Source organism: Falco rusticolus, chromosome 20 (genome assembly GCF_015220075.1).
Source record: "Falco rusticolus isolate bFalRus1 chromosome 20, bFalRus1.pri, whole genome shotgun sequence".
Classification (NCBI taxonomy): domain Eukaryota; kingdom Metazoa; phylum Chordata; class Aves; order Falconiformes; family Falconidae; genus Falco; species Falco rusticolus.
The window spans coordinates 1,013,235-1,031,684 of record NC_051206.1 but is presented as its reverse complement, the minus strand read 5'-3'; the positions used below and the strand labels follow the sequence as shown (position 1 = coordinate 1,031,684).

The 18,450-nt window shown below is 61.6% G+C and overlaps 2 protein-coding genes across 4 annotated transcripts; both read right to left on the bottom strand.

Moving 5' to 3' along the window:
* Positions 1 to 6,694: 6,694 nt before the first annotated feature.
* Positions 6,695 to 9,791, bottom strand: DGUOK (deoxyguanosine kinase). 3 transcript variants are annotated; one of them, XM_037371838.1, is made up of 7 exons: positions 9,720 to 9,791; positions 9,226 to 9,338; positions 8,949 to 9,130; positions 8,370 to 8,517; positions 7,647 to 7,762; positions 7,426 to 7,525; positions 6,695 to 7,221 (listed from the first exon to the last, which is right to left on the bottom strand). In XM_037371838.1, exons 1-7 carry the CDS (start codon positions 9,766 to 9,768, stop codon positions 7,159 to 7,161), a joined length of 771 nt encoding a protein of 256 aa, XP_037227735.1. In that variant the 5' UTR covers positions 9,769 to 9,791; the 3' UTR covers positions 6,695 to 7,158. The 3 variants fall into 3 exon arrangements, with proteins under 3 accessions (XP_037227735.1, XP_037227737.1, XP_037227736.1); XM_037371840.1 differs by lacking the exon at positions 9,226 to 9,338 and having other exon boundaries at positions 9,720 to 9,788; XM_037371839.1 differs by lacking the exon at positions 9,226 to 9,338 and having other exon boundaries at positions 8,949 to 9,144; positions 9,720 to 9,769.
* A 2,691-nt stretch (positions 9,792 to 12,482) lies between these two features.
* On the bottom strand, positions 12,483 to 16,532 carry ACTG2 (actin gamma 2, smooth muscle). Its single transcript, XM_037371482.1, has 9 exons — positions 16,486 to 16,532; positions 15,553 to 15,721; positions 15,327 to 15,455; positions 15,134 to 15,244; positions 13,827 to 13,911; positions 13,577 to 13,738; positions 13,293 to 13,484; positions 12,875 to 13,056; positions 12,483 to 12,750 (listed from the first exon to the last, which is right to left on the bottom strand). Exons 2-9 carry the CDS (start codon positions 15,676 to 15,678, stop codon positions 12,607 to 12,609), a joined length of 1,131 nt encoding a protein of 376 aa, XP_037227379.1. The 5' UTR covers positions 15,679 to 15,721; positions 16,486 to 16,532; the 3' UTR covers positions 12,483 to 12,606.
* Positions 16,533 to 18,450: the final 1,918 nt, after the last annotated feature.

Sequence of the window (18,450 nt, the reverse complement as noted above, 5' to 3'; positions counted from 1 at the left end):
TCCTCCTCCTCCTCCTCCTCCTTCTCCTCCTTCCTCCTCCTTCCTCCTCCTCCTCCTCCCTCCGCGCAGCTGCCCCCCCCCTCCACGCGCGGCTCCCCCCCCCCCCCCCCCACGCAGCGCGACGCCGCCCGCGCGCTCCCCCCGCCGGGGCTGCGCAGGAGCGGGGGGGGGGGGGGGGGGGAGCGGGGGGGGGGGGGGGGGGAGCGGGGGGGGGGAGGGGGGGCTGGAGGAGGGGGTACAGGCACGGGCACGCACGCAGATCCCACCCCCCCCCCCAAAAAAAAAAAAAAATTGGGGTGAAGGACCCTAAACCCCACTCGTGTTGTGCCCCCCCTCACCGGGAAACTGAGGCAGGGCCGGGACCCCCAGCGTGGGGGGGAGGGGGGGCTGGAGAGGAGGGAGCACGGGCACGCACGCCGACCCCTCCCCCCCCCCCAAAAATAAAAATAAATGGGGTGAAGGACCCTAAACCCCACTCGTGTTGTGCCCCCCCTCACCGGGAAACTGAGGCAGGGCCGGGACCTCCAGCGTGGGGGGGAGGGGGGGCTGGAGAGGGGGGAGCACGGGCACGCACGCCGACCCCTCCCCCCCCCCCCAAAATAAAAATAAATGGGGTGAAGGACCCTAAACCCCACTCGTGTTGTGCCCCCCCCTCACCGGGAAACTGAGGCAGGGGCCGGGACCCCCGGGGGGGGGGGGCTGGAGGGGGGGGGGGCACAGGCACACATGCCGACCCCTCCCCCCCCACCAAAAAAAATATAAATAATGGGGTAAGGGACCCCAACCCTCACTCATCCCCCCCCCCCCCCCCCGGGAAAATGAGGCAGGGGCCGGGGCAGGGGGGCTGGGGGGGGGGGGGAGGCTGGAGCCGGGGGGGGGGGAGGCTGGAGCTGGGGGGGGGGCACAGGCAGACACGTGGACCCCTCACACACACACCAAAAAAAAAAAAAATGGGGTAAAGGACCCCAACCCCCACTCGTGTTGTGCCCCCCCTCACCGGGAAACTGAGGCAGCGGCCGGGACCCCCAGGGTGTGTGGGGGAGGCCCAGACCCCCACTTTGCACCCCCACCCCATTATTTTCCCTCCTTAATTTAGGGGCATCGTTAATTTGGGGCCATTCATCTGGGGACATCATTAATTTGGGGCCATTAATAATTTGGGGGTGAATTTGGGGCCCTCGTTAATTTGGGGCCTGCAATTTGGGGACATTGTTAATTTGGGGATAAATTTGGGGTCCTTGTTAATTTGGAGACATTGTTAACTTGGGGACATTGATTTGGGGCCCGTATTAATTTGGGGGACATTGTTAATTTGGGGATGTTAATTTAGGGCCTGTCAATTTGGGGATGAATTTGGGACCCTGGTTAATTTGGGGCCCTCATGAATTTGGGGACATTGTTAGTTTGGGGCCAAATCTGGGGTCTTTGTTAATTTGGGGCCCTCAGTAATTTGGGGACATTGTTAATTTGGGGATGAATTTGGGGCCCTCAGTAATTTGGGGACATTGTAAATTTGGAGACATTGTTAATTTGGGGATGAATTTGGGTTCCTCAGTAATTTGGGGCCCTCATGAGTTTGGGGACATTGTTAATTTGGGGATGAATTTGGGGTCCTCAGTAATTTAGGGCCCTCATTAATTTGAGGACGTTGTTAATCTGGGCTCTTCGTTTATTTGAGGCTCACATTAATTCGGCGACGTTGTTAATTTGGGGACATTAATTTGGGGACATTGTTAACTCAGGGACATCAGAGCTTGGCGAGGTTGAAATCCCGCAGGAGAAGCCGCCCGGCTGCCCCTTCTCCCCAAAATCTGGACCCGGGGTGGGGGAAGGGCATTTTCCCATGGGAAAAGCAGTAGGAACAGGCTGGCAAAAGGGTTAAACCGGGCTGGAACCCTTCAAACAGCCCTGATGGGATCAGCTCCAGCTTTTCCAACCCCTGTCTGGATGCACCCCGATATTTGGGGGGGGGGGGGGTGGGTTTGAAAAAGGGGGATGGGAAAGCAAATCCCCCCGCAAAGCTTTCCCCATCCCAGGTGATGGGATGCTCCACATTTGGAATTTTCTGAGCCTATTCCCGGCCGAATTGTTAGCAAAACCTCTGCAAACTCAAAGATCCCAAAGGTTTCCCAGGAGCATCCCGGGAAAAGATGTTTTCGAAAAGGATTTGCAGCAGATGGAGCGATCCGAGGAGCCCCAGGCCTGCGGAACGCTGGCGGGATGGATAAACCAGATGCCGCGTCCTGGTAGAAAATGCAACGGCGGAGCCGACATCCCCATCCCTGGGATATTTGCTCGAGCTCGTCTCTTCCCGAAAAGGCCACGCGTGAACCGGGAGACCACCGGGATCCCACCAGGATCTGAACTTTGCTCCAAGCAGACTCCCATGGGAATAAATGGGATAAAGCAAGTGCTGGGAGGTGGTTTTCTCCCAGTTTCCAACTGGGCTGCAAACCCCCTTTGCCCGGCCAAGCTCGGCATCGCCATGCAACAGGTCGCTGGAAAAATACACGGCAGGGATTTAACCGACGGCGGGGATTTAACGAACGCAGACACCTCCTTCCTCCCACCCTCCTCCTCCTGGGCCGGACAGGGCAGCGCATCCACCCGGCGATTTGCTCCCAAGTCATTCCAGATGGGAAATATTTTCAGCAGAGGCATGGCAACTGTGAGCATCGCTCCAGATTAGCAGGGGCCACCCCCCCCCCCGCCAGCGGGTGCCGGTCCTTCAGGTGACACCAGGATGCATCCACCGCAAAGGTGACAAACCCCGGCCAGTCCTTCATCCCGCCCATCATCCTGGTGTTTTTTTGGAGATGCCAGATCTGGTTTGGGATGATTTCGTGCCGGTGACCAAAAAAAACCACCCATCCACCCCAAGGGAAACCCCTCGAGATGGACAAATTTAGTAACTTTTTATTAGCGATGCTTGAAATGAGATTATCCCTAATCTCCGGCGCTGCCAAAGGCAGTTACGGGCTTTCATTTCCCAACGCCGGGAACGTGCCGGGGACACCTTGAGCTGCGTCATGTCCCGTCACCACCTGGCAAAAGGGTTTGGGGATCCCGCTGGAACCGTTCCTGCCGGGAATGGAGCCTCCCGTGGGGTTTAAGGTTTGTTTTTCCCAAAAAATTGGCTCAGAGCATCCCCCCCTCCACCGGCGCCTATCTTTGCCGGGCAGTTTGGGCGGCTTGGGTGGGAATCCGGCGGCTCTGCGGCGCTGAGCGAGGCTCGGCCGTATGTTCCGCTGCGGTAATGAGCACATTCCCAAGATGTTGATTAGTTATGCAAATGGCAAAGGCATGGAGAGCAGCGTGGGGAGGGTGGGAGAGGGTCCGGCGGTGGCGTGGGATGGGGCACAGAGCAAAACCTCGACCGCTGGTGTCTTCCCTCTCCCAAACCTCATGGATGGGGATGCGTTGCCCGGTGTGGAAATCACACCCTGCGGGCGACGGCGGTGCAAGGGGAGACGCCGGCGTTCCCAGGCCCAACCGAACCGGAGGAACGGGCAGAACCAGTGCCGGGAAAGGGGCTGGCTCCCCGGCTCGCTTTGGCTGCCAAACCGGGAACGGCGCTGGGACATGGGAACGGCGGCACGCCCCTCACACCACCGCGGCCAGCCCAGGGCCAGCAGCCACCCACCAGCACGTGGGGTCCCGGGGGAATCCCACTGGCCCTGGCTCCAGCAGCAGCCCTATAAAGCCCCCTTTTTAGCGTGCCCACCCCGGAAAAGTGCCGAGGCTCAAATCGCCACCGTCAGCCGTTTTCACCGGCGCTTCGCCAAGGGCAAAGTCCTTCCCCCTTGCCCTGCCATGTGCCAAGTCCCCACTGCCGCATCCCGTCATCCCACCGGCCAAACCTCCCGGATACAACTCGGAGGCGCAAGGCAGCCGCTCACACACACCCCCTAACCCCCCCCCCCCCCCCAGGTCCCCAAAAAGCAAAGCAGCACCCCAAAAAATTAAAACAAACCCCAAGTAGGAGCTGTTTCTCCTGCCCCACCTCCCCCCTCATGGAGACACCCCCCCCAGCCGGAGCAGCCCCCCCACCTGCTTGGGCACGATATTAGAAATCCTGGCTACCCCCCCCCCCCCCCCCCAGCTGGTAAAACCAGAAGTGCCGAAGGCAGGCAGTGGAATTTTTGGTGGAGAAAATGCCGTGACTTGTCAGCTTGGCGATGCTTTGCCCTCCCCCCATGCCCCCTTCCTCACCATCCCCTTCTTTTTGGGGGACTCCCCCCCCCCCCAAAAAAAAACCAAACCAGCCCCCAGGTGGTTTTCATGCAGCGTTCTGCTCTTTTCCTACCAAAAAAATTCCAAGAAATTCAGTGTAATTAAAGGTGGGGGTTGCCCCATGCGTCCCGCCGTCGTGCCACAGTGTTTTGGGGATGCCCCAGGGATGAGCTGAGATTTTTTTTTTTTTGGGGGGGGGGGGGGCGGTTAAGGCATCAAAGCGGCTTTTAAGGCACAGAAGGTCCCATTTCCCATGGAAATTCCCTTCAAAACAAAAACCGCAGGTTTCCCTGCTCACCCCGACGAGCCCCCCGACAAGTTACGGTGACGTGACAACCGCTGTGAAGAGGCCGCAGGTTACCCCAAAAAGGTGACAGTGTCCCGGGCAAGGGGGGGACGGGTGGGTTTGGGGGGGCTGGGGGAGCACTCACCTCCCGGCGAAGCCCCTCGCACCTCTCCATCTCGCTCCGGGGGCGAAAGTTAGATTTGGGGACCCCCCCCCGCCGCGGGGGAGCGGGGGGAAGCGGCGGCTGGACTGGGCTGGCAGATGAGCCGGGTGCCCGGCGAGAGGGACATAACGCCGTCACCGTCCCCCCCGCCCTGGGGACACCGGTGACTTCTGTGGGGACAGAGATGAAGCCCAAGTGAAACACCCGGCTGACGCGAGTCCCCCCCGACTTTTTAATTCCCACGCCTTTTCCATCCCGAGGGCAGCCCCTCCCACCCCCCCATCCCCCAAAACTCCCACCAAAACGGGGTGCTACCGCCTCCCGAATCCCACCCCCTTCTTTTTTCCAACCCCATTTTGCTTTTTATTTCTCTTTTTTTCCCCTTAAAAACACGCCGCTCGGCGCAACTTCACCCCGCCGCCGCACAACTTCAGCCGTACACCAGCAACTTTCCACCATCGCCACCGACACCCACCCACCCCCTACCACCCACCCACCCCCCGTTTAGATATCAAGAGCGTTACCGGAAAAAAGGGGTACGGCACCCCCTTGGAAACGGGGGGCCGGGTGGGCTCGACCTGGAGCCAAGTGCATGCACGGCGGCGTGGGATGGGGGGGGGGGGGAAGGAAAAGTGGGGGTGAAACGCGGGTGCAAATTTTCCCCCCCCCCTCCACCCCAGGTGGGTGTTGCAGCGGAGCTGCACGTTGTTGCTGCTGCTGCTGCTGCTGCTGCTGCTCCTGCTGCTGCTCCTGCTCCTGCTGCTTCCTTTGTTCTGCAGGCGCCCGCTCGGGGGGACCCGCCGGCCGGCCGGGGGGCTCAAGGCCAGCGCCCTGCGACACCCCCCACCATGCTTTGCAGCGAGCAAGGGTGGGCGTGTGTGAGGGGGGGCACCCAGATCCTCTGGGGTTATGTGGGGGGGTGCACCCCGGTGGTGGTGGAGGGTTTGGGGGGGGAAGGGGGGGGGGGCTGTGAGCTGGGGAGGGGGGTTGGGGGGGTGTTTATTGTAGGGTCGGTGGGATTGGGGGCGCACTGGGTTGTTACTGTGGGGGTGTCACTTGTGGGTCCCTACCAGGCTGTTATTGTAGGGTCCTCAGACGCAGGTCCGTGTCTGCCCCCCCTCCCCCCGCCCCCCCCCCCCCCCCGGCTCTGTTGTTACTGGAGGGTCGTTAGCGGGTTAGCGGGGTCCCTGCCCGTCCTGCTCTGTTACTGTGGGGCTGCTGGAGAAACCCCCCGGGGGTGGCAGCCCAGCTCCTGTGCCCGCCCCCTATCCCACAGCCCCCCCCAATCCCTGCCCCACAGCCCGGCCCAAATCCCCCCTCCCCACCACACAGCCCCCCAATCCCTGCCCCATAGCCCCCCAAATCCCCCCTCCCCACCCCACACACCCCCAATCCCTGCTCCACACACCCCCCAAATCCCCCTGCCCACACAACAACCTCCCAATCCCTACCCCACAGCCCCCCCAAATTGCCCCTGCCCACCCCAAACCCCATCCCACACCCCCAATCCCTGCCCCACAGCACACACACCCCAAATCCCCCCTCCCCACCCCACACACCTCTAATCCCTGCCCCACAGCAACCCCCAAATCCCCCCCTCCCCACCCCAAGCCCCATCCTGCAGCCCCCCAAACCCTGCCCCGCAGCCCCCTCCCCCTCCAGAGCAGGTACCCCTCACATGTGCTCAGCCCCCCCCCCCACCCCCCAGCCTCCCTTAAAGGCAGAGGGTGGCCAGGCTGCCATCCTTGACCTGGAGGGACCACCCCACCCCCCTCACGCCAAGGGGTCTCGCTAAAGAGCCAACCCCCCTCCCCAGCAAAAGCCACCCAGTCGGTGCCACATCCCCCTGGTCTCCCCCAAACCCAGCCCAGCCAGCCCAGCCCCGGGGCCACCCCCACTCCCTGGCCACAAACACCGCAAAACTGGGGGAAACCCCCCAGGACAGCACAGCACCCCCTAGACCCCCCCCAACCCCATGCCACCCCCACCCAGGGTTCAGGATGCAGAAAAGCTCGATGTCAGTTTGTTTTAATTTAAGGGGGGGATAAAAATAAATTTATAAAATAATAAAATAGGGGGTGGTGGTATAACTTAAACATGAGCAACAATGATTTTCCGTTGGAATTTAACCAGCTGAGGGGTTAAATCCACCTTACGGAGTATTCCTGGCTCCGGCATCTATAGAGGATCCCTATAGATGGGGAGGGGGGTCGCAGCGGCGACCTGGCCCCCCAAGCCCACGGGGAGCATGCCATGCTGCCCCAAAGCTCATCACGTGCCTCTGCCTCCCATTATTTGCCTTAAAACCATCCCACATTGTCAGTGTCTTAAATACACCCCTCGCCGAGGGGGACAGTTGGGAGACCAGGATTTGTCCCTTGTCCTTATGTCAGGATTTTTGGCGGGGGGCGATGCCCCTCTCCCGCCTCCGCTGCTCAGCGTGGGTACCGGCGGGCAGGGATGCTGCTGCTGCTGCTCACAGAGGGTCGGGATGCGACGGGAAAGCTTCAGCTCGCAGTGCTGTCACGAAAGCCTCCACCTGCAGGGAGAAGTCAATTGAGTGCGGCACCGGGATGGCACCGGGATGGCCCAGCTTTAAACCAACTTGGACCAAGGGTGTGGAAATTAACTTTTTTCCCCATGGGAAAATGAAGATGAGGGGGAAGCTGGGAGGCAGCACCCTGCCCGCGCTGCCGGCGCTCAGCGGGATGCTGCCAAGCTGTGCCGCCTTGGCTGTGCCCACCTGTGCCATGAGGACACCCTGCACGTCCGCGTCGTGCTCGAAGTCCTTGTCCACATCCAGCACCAGGACAGGTGCGTGCTTCACACCGGCAAAGTGGACCCTGAAGAAAGGAGGGAGAGAAGGGTTAAATACACACACACCCCCCCCAAATCAGGGGGGTCACCCCAAAACCACCACTGGTCCGGGTGCCAGGAGCACGGTGGGGGTGGGTTTAGACTCACTCCGTGGTCTTATCCACCAGCCAGTGCTCGTGCTGGGCATGGAGCTGCTGCAGGTATCCCAGCTGGATGCCCCCCTCCTCGCTCCGCGCCCTCCGCCGCAGCCGCTCCAGGCACGTCTGGGAGGCAGGAGGTTAACGGGAGAGCCAGGGGTAACGGGATGTGGGAGAGGGGGTAATGGGAGAGATGCGGGGTTAACGGGATGCAGGGAGAGATAGGTTGAAGGGATGCAGGGAGATTGATGGGATGCAGGGAGACGGGAGGTTAATGGGAGAGATGGGAGGTTATAGGGATGCGGGGAGACAAGAGGTTAATGGGAGAGACGGGAGGTTAACGGTTAACGGGATGCAGAAAGATGGGAGATTAATGGGAGAGAAGGGAGGTTAACGGGATGCAGGGAGATGGGAAGGTTAACGGGAGAGACAGGAGGTTAACCGGAGATGGGAGTTTAACGGGATGGAGGTGTCCAGCAAAGCATCGCCCGGGGAGCAGCCGGGCATCGAGCATCCCTGGAAGATGCTGCAGCCCTCCCCCCGCAACATCCACTCCAGAATCCACAGCAAAACTCCCGCCGGCATTCCCACAGGAACACAAGCAGGCCCCGCTCCTCAGGGGCAGCGGCTTACGGTTAAACCCCAACATTCTGGCAATTCCAGGTGCTCGCCGGGCTCCGAGCGCCGGCCGCATCCCCCTCCGGCTGCGCTCGGGGGTCTCGCCCGCACCCACCTGCGGCGTTGCCCGCAGGTAGAGGAAGCCGTGGAGGGCGGCGTGGGACGTCAGGTGCCGCAGCAGGAATCCGTGCCACTCCTGGTAAATGGCCCACTCCAGCACCTGCAGGTGCCCGGCCTCAAAGAGGTTCTTGGCGAAGACGTACCTGGCCAGGGACAGAGGTGGGACAGGGCAGCCGGCACTGCCAAGCCCCCCGCCCCCCCCCCCAGGTGACTTCATGGCTGGGTTCTTCCACCGACCAGGTACCACAGGCATTGCAATTAAGTCAGAAATCTTGAATTTGGGGCTCAGCGACGCTGGGGGCCGGGCAGCTGCCACTGCCACCACTGAAAGGACTCCAAGCCACTGCCTGACACAGTGGGGGATGGGGCAGCCACCAGCCAAAATTATTTGGGGGATAACAAAGGTCCAAATTGTCCAACAAGCTCATTCTGTAATTAAGCATCACTCCGGGCTTCACTGGGGGGGTGGCTCTGCTTGCCCAGGTGCCATGACACGGGTGGTGTGGATGCTCGTTATCCCATTTAATCCCTTTATCCCACATCTTTCCTATTGGAACGTGGGGGTCCCGGGTACCTGTCGCTGTAGATGGAGCGCTCAAAGACCTGCACAGGGTGGGGGGTCCCAGGGGGGTGCTCGGCTGGTGGCTCCAGCATCGCCTTCAGCCGGCTGAGGCAGGAGAAGGTCTGGAAGGTGTAGGACCAGCGGGCTGGGTCCTGGTACATCATCTGGAGAAGGTTGGTGGAGCCCACGAGCGCCTACGAAAGAAGAGCTGGGGGGGTTGAGGCTGTCCCCCCTTACCGCCGCAGTGCCGGACGGACGATGCCGCGACGCAGCTGGTACCCGCCGTTACCTCCGCCGTGCCGCCGGCTGGCACCTTGCGCCACTGTGCCACGGGCTCGGTCACCAAGTGCCACTGGGGGAAGGTGGCAGCCAGCAGCCGCAGGAACGTCGATTTCCCCACGGCTACGGGGAGCAGCGCAGGGTGAGCCCGTGTGCCCCCCACCCCCCACCGCAGCTTTCTGGGGTGACCCCCTATCCCATAACGCACCTTTCTGGGGTGTCCCTCCACCCCATAACGCAGCTTTCTGGGGTGAGCCCCCCACCCCCCACGGCAGCTTTCTGGCGTGCCCCCCCCCCCCCCATCGCAGCTTTCTGGGGTGCCCCCCCACCCCCAGCCAGGCAGCAATACTATTTAACTACAGAAATTAAGTCAGACCCCCCCTCAGCACCCAAAATCCCCACCTCCATCACCCACCAAATCCTCCTGCCCCCCCAAGCAGCTCCCCGCATCCCAAATTGTGTGTCCCCGTCCGTCCCCCCGTGTCGCCCCGCCCCCCCCGGTACCGATGTTCCCCTCCAGGGCCAGGCGCAGGGTGGCCCCGCACCGCCCCATCCCGCCAACGCTTCCGCCTTCCCGCGTCATATGCTAATGAGATGGTAATGAGCGGCGCGCGCTGCCAAAGCCCCGTGACGTCAGCACGCGGGAAGCGCCGGGGAGGGGGGAGGAGCGGAAGCGGCGGCGGGAAGCACGCGCGGTGCGGGGTGGGTGGGTGGGATGTTAATTTATGCAAATGTGACCCCGCCCACCGCATGTCCTGGCAGCGCTGGCGGGGGTGGGGGGGGGAAGGGCGGGGCAGCAGCGTGGGGTGCGGGATCACCGGGGGATCAGGGGCACCGACGTGGGGTCAAGGGCGTTCACACGGGGTCAAGGGCATCGACGTGACACTGCAGACACCAGCGTGGGGTCAAGGGCATCAGCATGGGGTGGGGGACGCCAGCACGGGGCTGGGGGCACCACCGTGGGGTAACGTGGGGGGGGGGGACGCCAGCACGGGGCTGGGGGCACCACCGTGGGGTAACGTGGGGTGGGGGCCACCAGCACGGGGCTGGGGTCACCACCGTGGGGTAACATGGGGGGGGGCACCAGCATGGGGCTGGGGTCACCACCGTGGGGTAACATGGGGGGGGGCACCAGCATGGGGCTGGGGGCACCACCGTGGGGTAACGTGGGGGGGGGGACGCCAGCACAAGGCTGGGGTCACCACCATGGGGTAACGTGGGGTGGGGGGCGCCAGCACGGGGCTGGGGTCACCACTGTGGGGTAACATGGGGGGGGGGCACCAGCATGGGGCTGGGGGCACCACCGTGGGGTAACGTGGGGTGGGGGCCTCCAGCACAAGGCTGGGGTCACCACCATGGGGTAACGTGGGGTGGGGGGCACCAGCATGGGGCTGGGGGCACCAGCATGGCGTAACGGGGGGGGCACCAGCACGGGGCTGGGGGCACCAGCGTGGCGTAACGTGGGGTGGGGGACACCAGCACGGGGCTGGGGTCACCAACATGGGGTCAAGGGCATCAACGTGACGCTGGGGGCACCAGCATGGGGTCAAAGGCATCAACATGGGGTTGGGTGGGGTCAAGGGCATCAACATGGGGTTGGGAGGCACCAACACAGGGCTGGGGGCACCAACGTGGGGTCAAGGGCATCGACATGACACAGGGGCACCAGCCCAGGGTCAAGGGCATTAACATGGGGTTGGGGGGCACCAGCATGGAGTCAAAGGCATCACCATCGGGTTGGGGGACACCAACACAGGGCTGGGGTCACCAACATGGGGTCAAGGGCATTGACACGGGGTTGGAGGCATCAATAGAAGGTTAGGGGGGGGACCAAGACAAGGTCAAGGGCATCAACACATGGTTAGAAGCGTGACCATGGGGTTGGGGGCACCAATGTGAGGTCAGGCGCATAGACATGGGGTTGGGGGCATCAACACAGGGTTGAGGGCATCAATGTGACATTGGGGGCATGAACATGGGGTCAGGGGCACAAATATGAGGTCAAGGGCATCAACATGGGGTTGGGGCCACAACATCACGTTGAGGGCACCAACATGAGGTCAACGGCATTGACAGGGTTGGGGGCCACAACATGAGGTCAGAGGGCATCAACATGGGGTTAGAGGCCACAACATAAGGTCAAGGGCAACAACACAGGGTTGGGGGCCACAATGTGAGGTCAAAGGGCATCGACATGGGGTTGGGGGCATCAACATGGGTCAAGGACATCAACACAGGGTTGGGGGCCACAACATGGGTCAAGGACATCAACACAGGGTTGGGGGCCACAGTGTGAGGTCAAAGGGCATCGACACAGGGTTGGGGGCATCAACATGGGGTCAAGGGCAACACCACAGGGTTGGGGGCCACAATGTGAGGTCAAAGGGCATCGACATGGGGTTGGGGGCACCAACATCACATTGGGGGCACCAACATGAGGTTAAGGGCATTGACACAGGTTTGGGGGCCACAACATGGGGTCAAAGGGCATCGACATGGGGTTGGAGGCCACAACATAAGGTCAAGGGCAACAACACAGGGTTGGGGGCCACAGTGTGAGGTCAAAGGGCATTGACATGGGGTGGGGGCCACAACATGGGTCAAGGACATCAACACAGGGTTGGGGGCCACAGTGTGAGGTCAAAGGGCATCGACACAGGGTTGGGGGCATCAACATGGGGTCAAGGGCAACACCACAGGGTTGGGGGCCACAACGTGAGGTCAAAGGGCATCGACATGGGGTTGGGGGCACCAACATCACATTGGGGGCACCAACATGAGGTTAAGGGCATTGACACAGGTTTGGGGGCCACAACATGGGGTCAAAGGGCATCGACATGGGGTTGGAGGCCACAACATAAGGTCGAGGGCAACAACACAGGGTTGGGGGCCACAGTGTGAGGTCAAAGGGCATCGGCATGGGGTGGGGGCCACAACATGGGTCAAGGACATCAACACAGGGTTGGGGGCCACAGTGTGAGGTCAAAGGGCATCGACACAGGGTTGGGGGCATCAACATGGGGTCAAGGGCAACACCACAGGGTTGGGGGCCACAACGTGAGGTCAAAGGGCATCGACATGGGGTGGGGGCCACAACATGGGGTCAAATGGCATCAACATGGTGTTGGGGGCATCAAGGCAGAATCGAGGGCATCAGCATGATGACAGGGGCACCAACATGAGGTTGGGGCTTCCCCACCCCTCCCCCCATTACCCTCATCCCCCTCCCCCTGCCCCTCCCCCCCAACCCCCCAGAATCTCCCAGAAAAGGGGCCGAGCCTGGAGAAAAGGCTTTAATGCGCAGTGGGTGGCAGGGAGGAGCAGCGGGGACCGAGGAGGAGCGCAGCACCCGGGCCGGGGTGGGGGGGCCGCCGTGGGGCGGGGAGGGGGCTTAGAAGCATTTTCGGTGGACGATGGAGGGTCCGGCCTCGTCGTACTCGGGTTTGCTGATCCACATCTGCTGGAAGGTGGAGAGGGACGCCAGGATGGAGCCGCCGATCCACACCGAGTACTTGCGCTCCGGCGGGGCGATGATCTGCCGAGACACCGGCCGTTAGGATGCACCCCTTGATCCACCACCCCAAATCTCCACCAGGAGAGGATTTTGGGGTGTTGGTGGCCATGGTTTGCCCCCCAGACACCCCCACCCCAAAACCTACTTTGATCTTCATGGTGCTGGGAGCCAGCGCCGTGATTTCCTTCTGCATGCGGTCAGCGATGCCGGGGTACATGGTGGTGCCACCGGACAACACGTTGTTGGCGTACAGGTCCTTGCGAATGTCGATGTCACACTTCATGATGGAGTTGTAGGTCGTCTCATGGATGCCAGCTGATTCCATGCCTGGGGTGGAAGGGGGCTGTTAGCACCCTGACCCCCACCCAAGTCTCCTCAGGGCTTCCCAAAAGAGCCAAAGAGCCATGGTGTCACCCATGGGTTGCTCCCCACGTTTGGGGTGCGAAGGGCTTGGGAGAGCCCTGAGACACCTCAGCGAGGCACCCATGGGAGCTGGTTGTCCACTGGTGGGGATGGGGGGCAACCACCGAGGGGGCAGCCAGGGCAATTTGGGGTGGGCTCACCGATGAAGGAAGGTTGGAAGAGGGTCTCGGGGCAGCGGAACCGCTCGTTCCCGATGGTGATGACCTGCCCGTCGGGGAGCTCGTAGCTCTTCTCCAGCGAGGAGGAGGAGGCAGCTGTGGCCATCTCGTTCTCGAAGTCGAGGGCCACGTAGCAGAGCTTCTCCTTGATATCGCGCACGATTTCCCGCTCGGCTGCGGAAGACGATGGCAAACGGGCTTAAGCCGGTGCCACGGCGGCACCACGGGGTCGCCCATCACCCCGTACCCCCCTCCTGGCCCCGTACCGGTGGTGACGAAGGAGTAGCCCCTCTCGGTGAGGATCTTCATGAGGTAGTCAGTGAGGTCGCGGCCGGCCAAGTCAAGACGCATGATGGCGTGGGGCAGAGCGTAGCCCTCGTAGATGGGCACGTTGTGGGTGACACCGTCCCCGGAGTCGAGGACGATGCCTGGGAAGCGGGAAGAAGGTGAGGGAGGGGCCTTGGTCCCTTCCCCATCACCTGTGGTCACCGGGATGCTGCGTGTCCTACTACTCACCTGTGGTGCGACCAGAGGCGTAGAGGGAGAGGACGGCTTGGATGGCGACGTACATGGCGGGGACGTTGAAGGTTTCAAACATGATCTGGGATGGTGAAGGAGCCAGCGGGTTAGGGGGGGACCACAGAGGTCCCCAGCACATCCCACCCTGACCCACGGGGGCTGTGCCTTCCCGCAGAGACAGGGTCAACAGATTGCATGGAAAAATACGCGGGTTGTTGCATTGCACGGAAAAACACACGGATTGTTGCATTGCACTGAAAAATATGCGGGTTGTTGCATTGCACGGAAAAACACACGGATTGTTGCATTGCACTGAAAAATATGCGGGTTGTTGCATTGCACGGAAAAACACACGGATTGTTGCATTGCACTGAAAAATATGCGGGTTGTTGCATTGCACGGAAAAACACACAAATCGTTGCTCTGCATGGAAAAACACACGGATTGTTGCATTGCATGGAAAAAACATGCAGATCGTTGCATTGCATGGAAAAACACATGGATTGTTGCATTGCATGGAAAAACATGCAGATTGTTGCATTGCATGGAAAAACACGCGGATTGTTGCATTGCATGGAAAAACACGCGGGTCGTTGCATTGCATGGAAAAACATGCGGATCGTTGCATTGCATGGAAAAACACACGGATCGTTGCATTGCATGGAAAAACATGCGGATTGTTGCATTGCATGGAAAAACACGCGGATCGTTGCATTGCATGGAAAAACACGCGGATTGTTGCATTGCATGGAAAAAACACGCGGATCGTTGCATTGCATGGAAAAACATGCGGATCGTTGCATTGCATGGAAAAACATGCGGATTGTTGCATTGCATGGAAAAACACGCGGATCGTTGCATTGCATGGAAAAACATGCGGATTGTTGCATTGCATGGAAAAACACGCGGATCGTTGCATTGCATGGAAAAACATGCGGATTGTTGCATTGCATGGAAAAATAAGTGGATTGTTGCATTGCACGGGCGCGTGGGTCAGCACATGGCGCAGAACAACACGCAGGTGGCTGCGTTGCACTGAGGAGCACGTGGGTCAGCGCATCACATGGAAACATGAGTCATGGCATTGCACAGGGCGTCACACACGTCAGCGCGTTGCACGGCACAGCCCGCGGGTCCACGTGAGCCGGCGAGCCCACCGCTAGGAGCTCAACCACCGCCCGCTCCTCCATCCCGCGCCAGCCCCTGGTGACAGCCAGCTCCATCCAGCTAAACCCCCAACGCCCCCAGACCCCTGCGGTTTCGGAGGGTCCGTCCCCACCACCAGGTGTCCCACGGCGCCTTACCTGGGTCATCTTCTCCCGGTTGGCCTTGGGGTTGAGGGGCGCCTCGGTGAGCAGCGTGGGGTGCTCCTCGGGGGCCACGCGCAGCTCGTTGTAGAAGGAGTGGTGCCAGATCTAAGGCGGGCGATGGAGAATTGGGGTCTTACCCCAAACTGGGGCCAGCACCCACTCCCCATCCCGGCCCTGGGGGTCTCACCTTCTCCATGTCATCCCAGTTGGTGATGATGCCGTGCTCGATGGGGTACTTGAGCGTGAGGATGCCCCTCTTGCTCTGCGCCTCGTCGCCCACGTAGCTGTCTTTCTGCCCCATGCCTACCATGACACCCTAACGCCGCGAGAGGCAGCCTCATTAGCCTCATTTTGCTAATTAACGCAGGGCATAATTAACAGGGGGTGGCTGGGGGCTGCCTCTGGGTACCCACCTGGTGCCGGGGCCGCCCCACGATGGAGGGGAAGACGGCGCGGGGGGCATCGTCACCGGCAAAGCCGGCTTTGCAGAGGCCGGAGCCGTTGTCGCAGACCAGGGCGGTGGTCTCCTCCTCGCACATGGTGGGGCCGGTGGCTGGTGGTCAGGGGGACCTGGGGGAAAAGCTGGGGCAAGGGGGGAAAAGCAGCGTTAAAGGGAGGGTGAGGAGGGGGTGACGCCATGCCACCATGTCCGGCTTTGGGTGTCGGAAGGGTTTGGAGTCCTTGGGGATGCACAGCCCCGCAAAATCCTTGGGGGGGGGGGGGGTGGCTGCCAGCTGGGACCCCGGTGTGGTGGTGCTGGGAGCGGGTGATGCTCATCCCCCACAGATGCTGCTCCGTGCGATGCTGCTGCTCCATCCGTCGCCAGCCGGTGCCCGAACGGGAGCCAAAGCCTGGTGCCCGTGCTCAGCTCCGGCGTTGCCAGGCCGGTGCTCCCGAGCGGGCGGGGGGAGGGCAGGCGATGGCCTCTCGTCCAGTTTGGTCTCAGCAGCTCCTTGCTGCTCTGCCCTCACATCCTTTCCCAAAAACGGGGCAAAAACTCACCCTTCCCAGAGGGTGCCACTCTCCACCAGCAGATGCGCTCCTGAATCCAGAGGGAAGCAGGCAAAAACCTCGCAGGAGCCCAAAAAGAAAAGAAAAAAACCCCAAAATCTTGGGGATTTCTGGAAGAGCATGACCCGCTTTGGCCGCAGCCCAGCTCTCGTTGCCTCCGTGGAAGCCCCTGGCTGGGGGGATGCGCTGGGGTGGCCACTGCACCCCGTCTGCGCAAACCCAGTCGGGGCCACCCCATAAATGCTGGGGCACCCCGAACCCCCCCGGGGTGGTTTTTTTTTTTTCTTCCCGCTGTCCTGCAAGCCAGAGGGGAGGCAGGGCTGGGCAGTACTCACCGCAGAGGCGAGAGCTCCTTTCCTCTGGGACCGAGTCCCAGGGCGCCTTTGGTATAAATACCAGGAGCCCGTGAAACCTCAGAGGCGGATCCTCTCTAAACAAAGACCCTAAATAGGCTAAGTGATGGTGTGTTAGCCATATGGCCATATAAGGTGTTTTATTTCATTAAATTGACCTTGGACCGATGGTAGGACCCAGCACGGTTAATTATTGTAAGAAAAATGTATGTGGGGATGCTTGGGAGGCAAGAGCCAATTTGGGAGTCTGTTCCTTTTATGCTCCGCTCCGATAAACAAGTGAGACACAAATCCTTATAAGCGACACTCTCGGCAAAAAGGGGGTGGAAGCAGCTCCGGTTCCCGGGGAGAGCGCGGAGAAACCCCACCCGAGCGGTGGTGGGGGTCAGGGCTCTGCTGGGGGGGACACCCCGCGGCCCGGACGGGAGTTTGACATCTCCGAGATGCTGGAAACGCACCAAGTTGGCGCATCGCTCCCTCCCAGCCTCAGCTCCCCCGTATCCCCGGCATTCGGCACCTTTGGGGTCTCTCTCCCAGGGGGGTTTCTCTCTCTGCCCCCCATGTTGGGCTTTCGGTCCCCCAAAGCCCCTCACCTCCCAGATGCTCGGCTGGAGCAGGATGCCTGAATCCCAGCCCTGCATCACGGGGGTACCCAGCTCCTCACCCCCTCCCCCAGGGGGTGTTGGAGGCTGGATGAGCCCAGACCCCCCCCAGGCACAACAGGGGTGCTGTCCCTGCCCCTCATGCCTGATCGTGGCATGGGGGGGGGCAGAGCCACCCCCAGCCCTGTACAAAGCCAGTGGAGCCCGAGGGGCCCGTGGCCCTCGCAGGGGCCAACCAGCAGCTGCAACCCCCCAGCTGCCTTCTTAAGGGCAACGGTCCCACGTTGGGGACCCCCCACAAGGAGCTGGGGCAGGGGAGATGACCCAGAGCCACCCCCCGGGGCTACAGGGGCTCGGGCTGCAGATGGGGAAACTGAGGCGCAGGGTGCCCGGGCTGCCTCCTGCTTTGCTCTACCGGGTGCCAAGCCGGGCTCCGGGCAGGGGCACCACGGCACCGGTGCAGCACCAAGGACCGGGGGCTGCAGGGTCCCACCACCACCGGAATGGACTCGCGTCCTGGTGTCCCCCCATGGCCCCGGAGGGATGGAGCAGACCCTGGGCTGTCACCCCACAGGGCAGGACAGCGACCTGGTGCCTCCCCAGCCTGCTAGCAGCTCCACCAACATCCCCCCTGGGTGGCTCTGTCCCATTTGTCCCCTTTTTTCCGGGAAAACCCGGATTTGTCCCCCGCCTGTGCACTTGCCGGTGTGCCCACCGCACAGCCCTGGGGACCAGCCGCTGCCTTCCCATCCCAACCCTGTTCCCTTGGTCCGATGCCAAACATGAGGTCACCGAGGCAAAAGGTTGCCATATATGACATGATGCAAAAAAAAAAAAAAAAAAAAAAAAAAAATTAACCCCAAACCCAGCGGAGAGTTGAGGGGGGAAAAAAATAAATATATCTGAGGTTGAATGTGCCGGGAGAGTCCTGGGGGGAGGGAGCGGAGCTGGTGGCAGGACCCCATCCCACCCTGAGGTGGTGGGGACCGTGCCAAAGCCACCCAGAGCAACCCACGGGGCATCCCCCTGCGACCTCACTGCAGCACCAGCTCAGGGGGCTCCTCCATCCTCGGCCCAGCCCGAGGCACCGGGTACCCAACGCAGCCCTCGGCACCTCGGCACGGCCAGTTGGAGCTGGGCCGGCGCGGCAGCAGCCGTGCAGCCTAAAAAGGCAACGTTTGGCCACCACAGCCAATCCAGCCGGCGGCCGTGCCGGGGCTGGGCGCTGGGGAGGGTGCCCGGCGGCCCTGGGATGCTCGAGGAACGCCAAGCATCCCCGAGGCTGGCGCTGGGATGAAGGCAGGATGAGGAGGGGGCCAAGTCCCGGTTTGCCAGGGGATTTCAG

What these genes read in the sequence shown, in the direction of transcription:
- DGUOK (XM_037371838.1), bottom strand. Translation starts at nt 9,768, where the DNA reads ATGGGGCGGTGCGGGGCCACCCTGCGCCTGGCCCTGGAGGGGAACATC. An exon ending in GGCCCTGGAGGGGAACATCG is followed by an intron (nt 9,339 to 9,719) that starts GTACCGGGGGGG and finishes TGCTCCCCGTAG; the next exon opens with CCGTGGGGAAATCGACGTTC. An exon ending in CAGCCGGCGGCACGGCGGAG is followed by an intron (nt 9,131 to 9,225) that starts GTAACGGCGGGT and finishes CTTCTTTCGTAG; the next exon opens with GCGCTCGTGGGCTCCACCAA.
- ACTG2 (XM_037371482.1), bottom strand. Translation starts at nt 15,678, where the DNA reads ATGTGCGAGGAGGAGACCACCGCCCTGGTCTGCGACAACGGCTCCGGC. An exon ending in ACCGGGAGAAGATGACCCAG is followed by an intron (nt 13,912 to 15,133) that starts GTAAGGCGCCGT and finishes TCACCATCCCAG; the next exon opens with ATCATGTTTGAAACCTTCAA. An exon ending in CTTCCAACCTTCCTTCATCG is followed by an intron (nt 13,057 to 13,292) that starts GTGAGCCCACCC and finishes CTTCCACCCCAG; the next exon opens with GCATGGAATCAGCTGGCATC.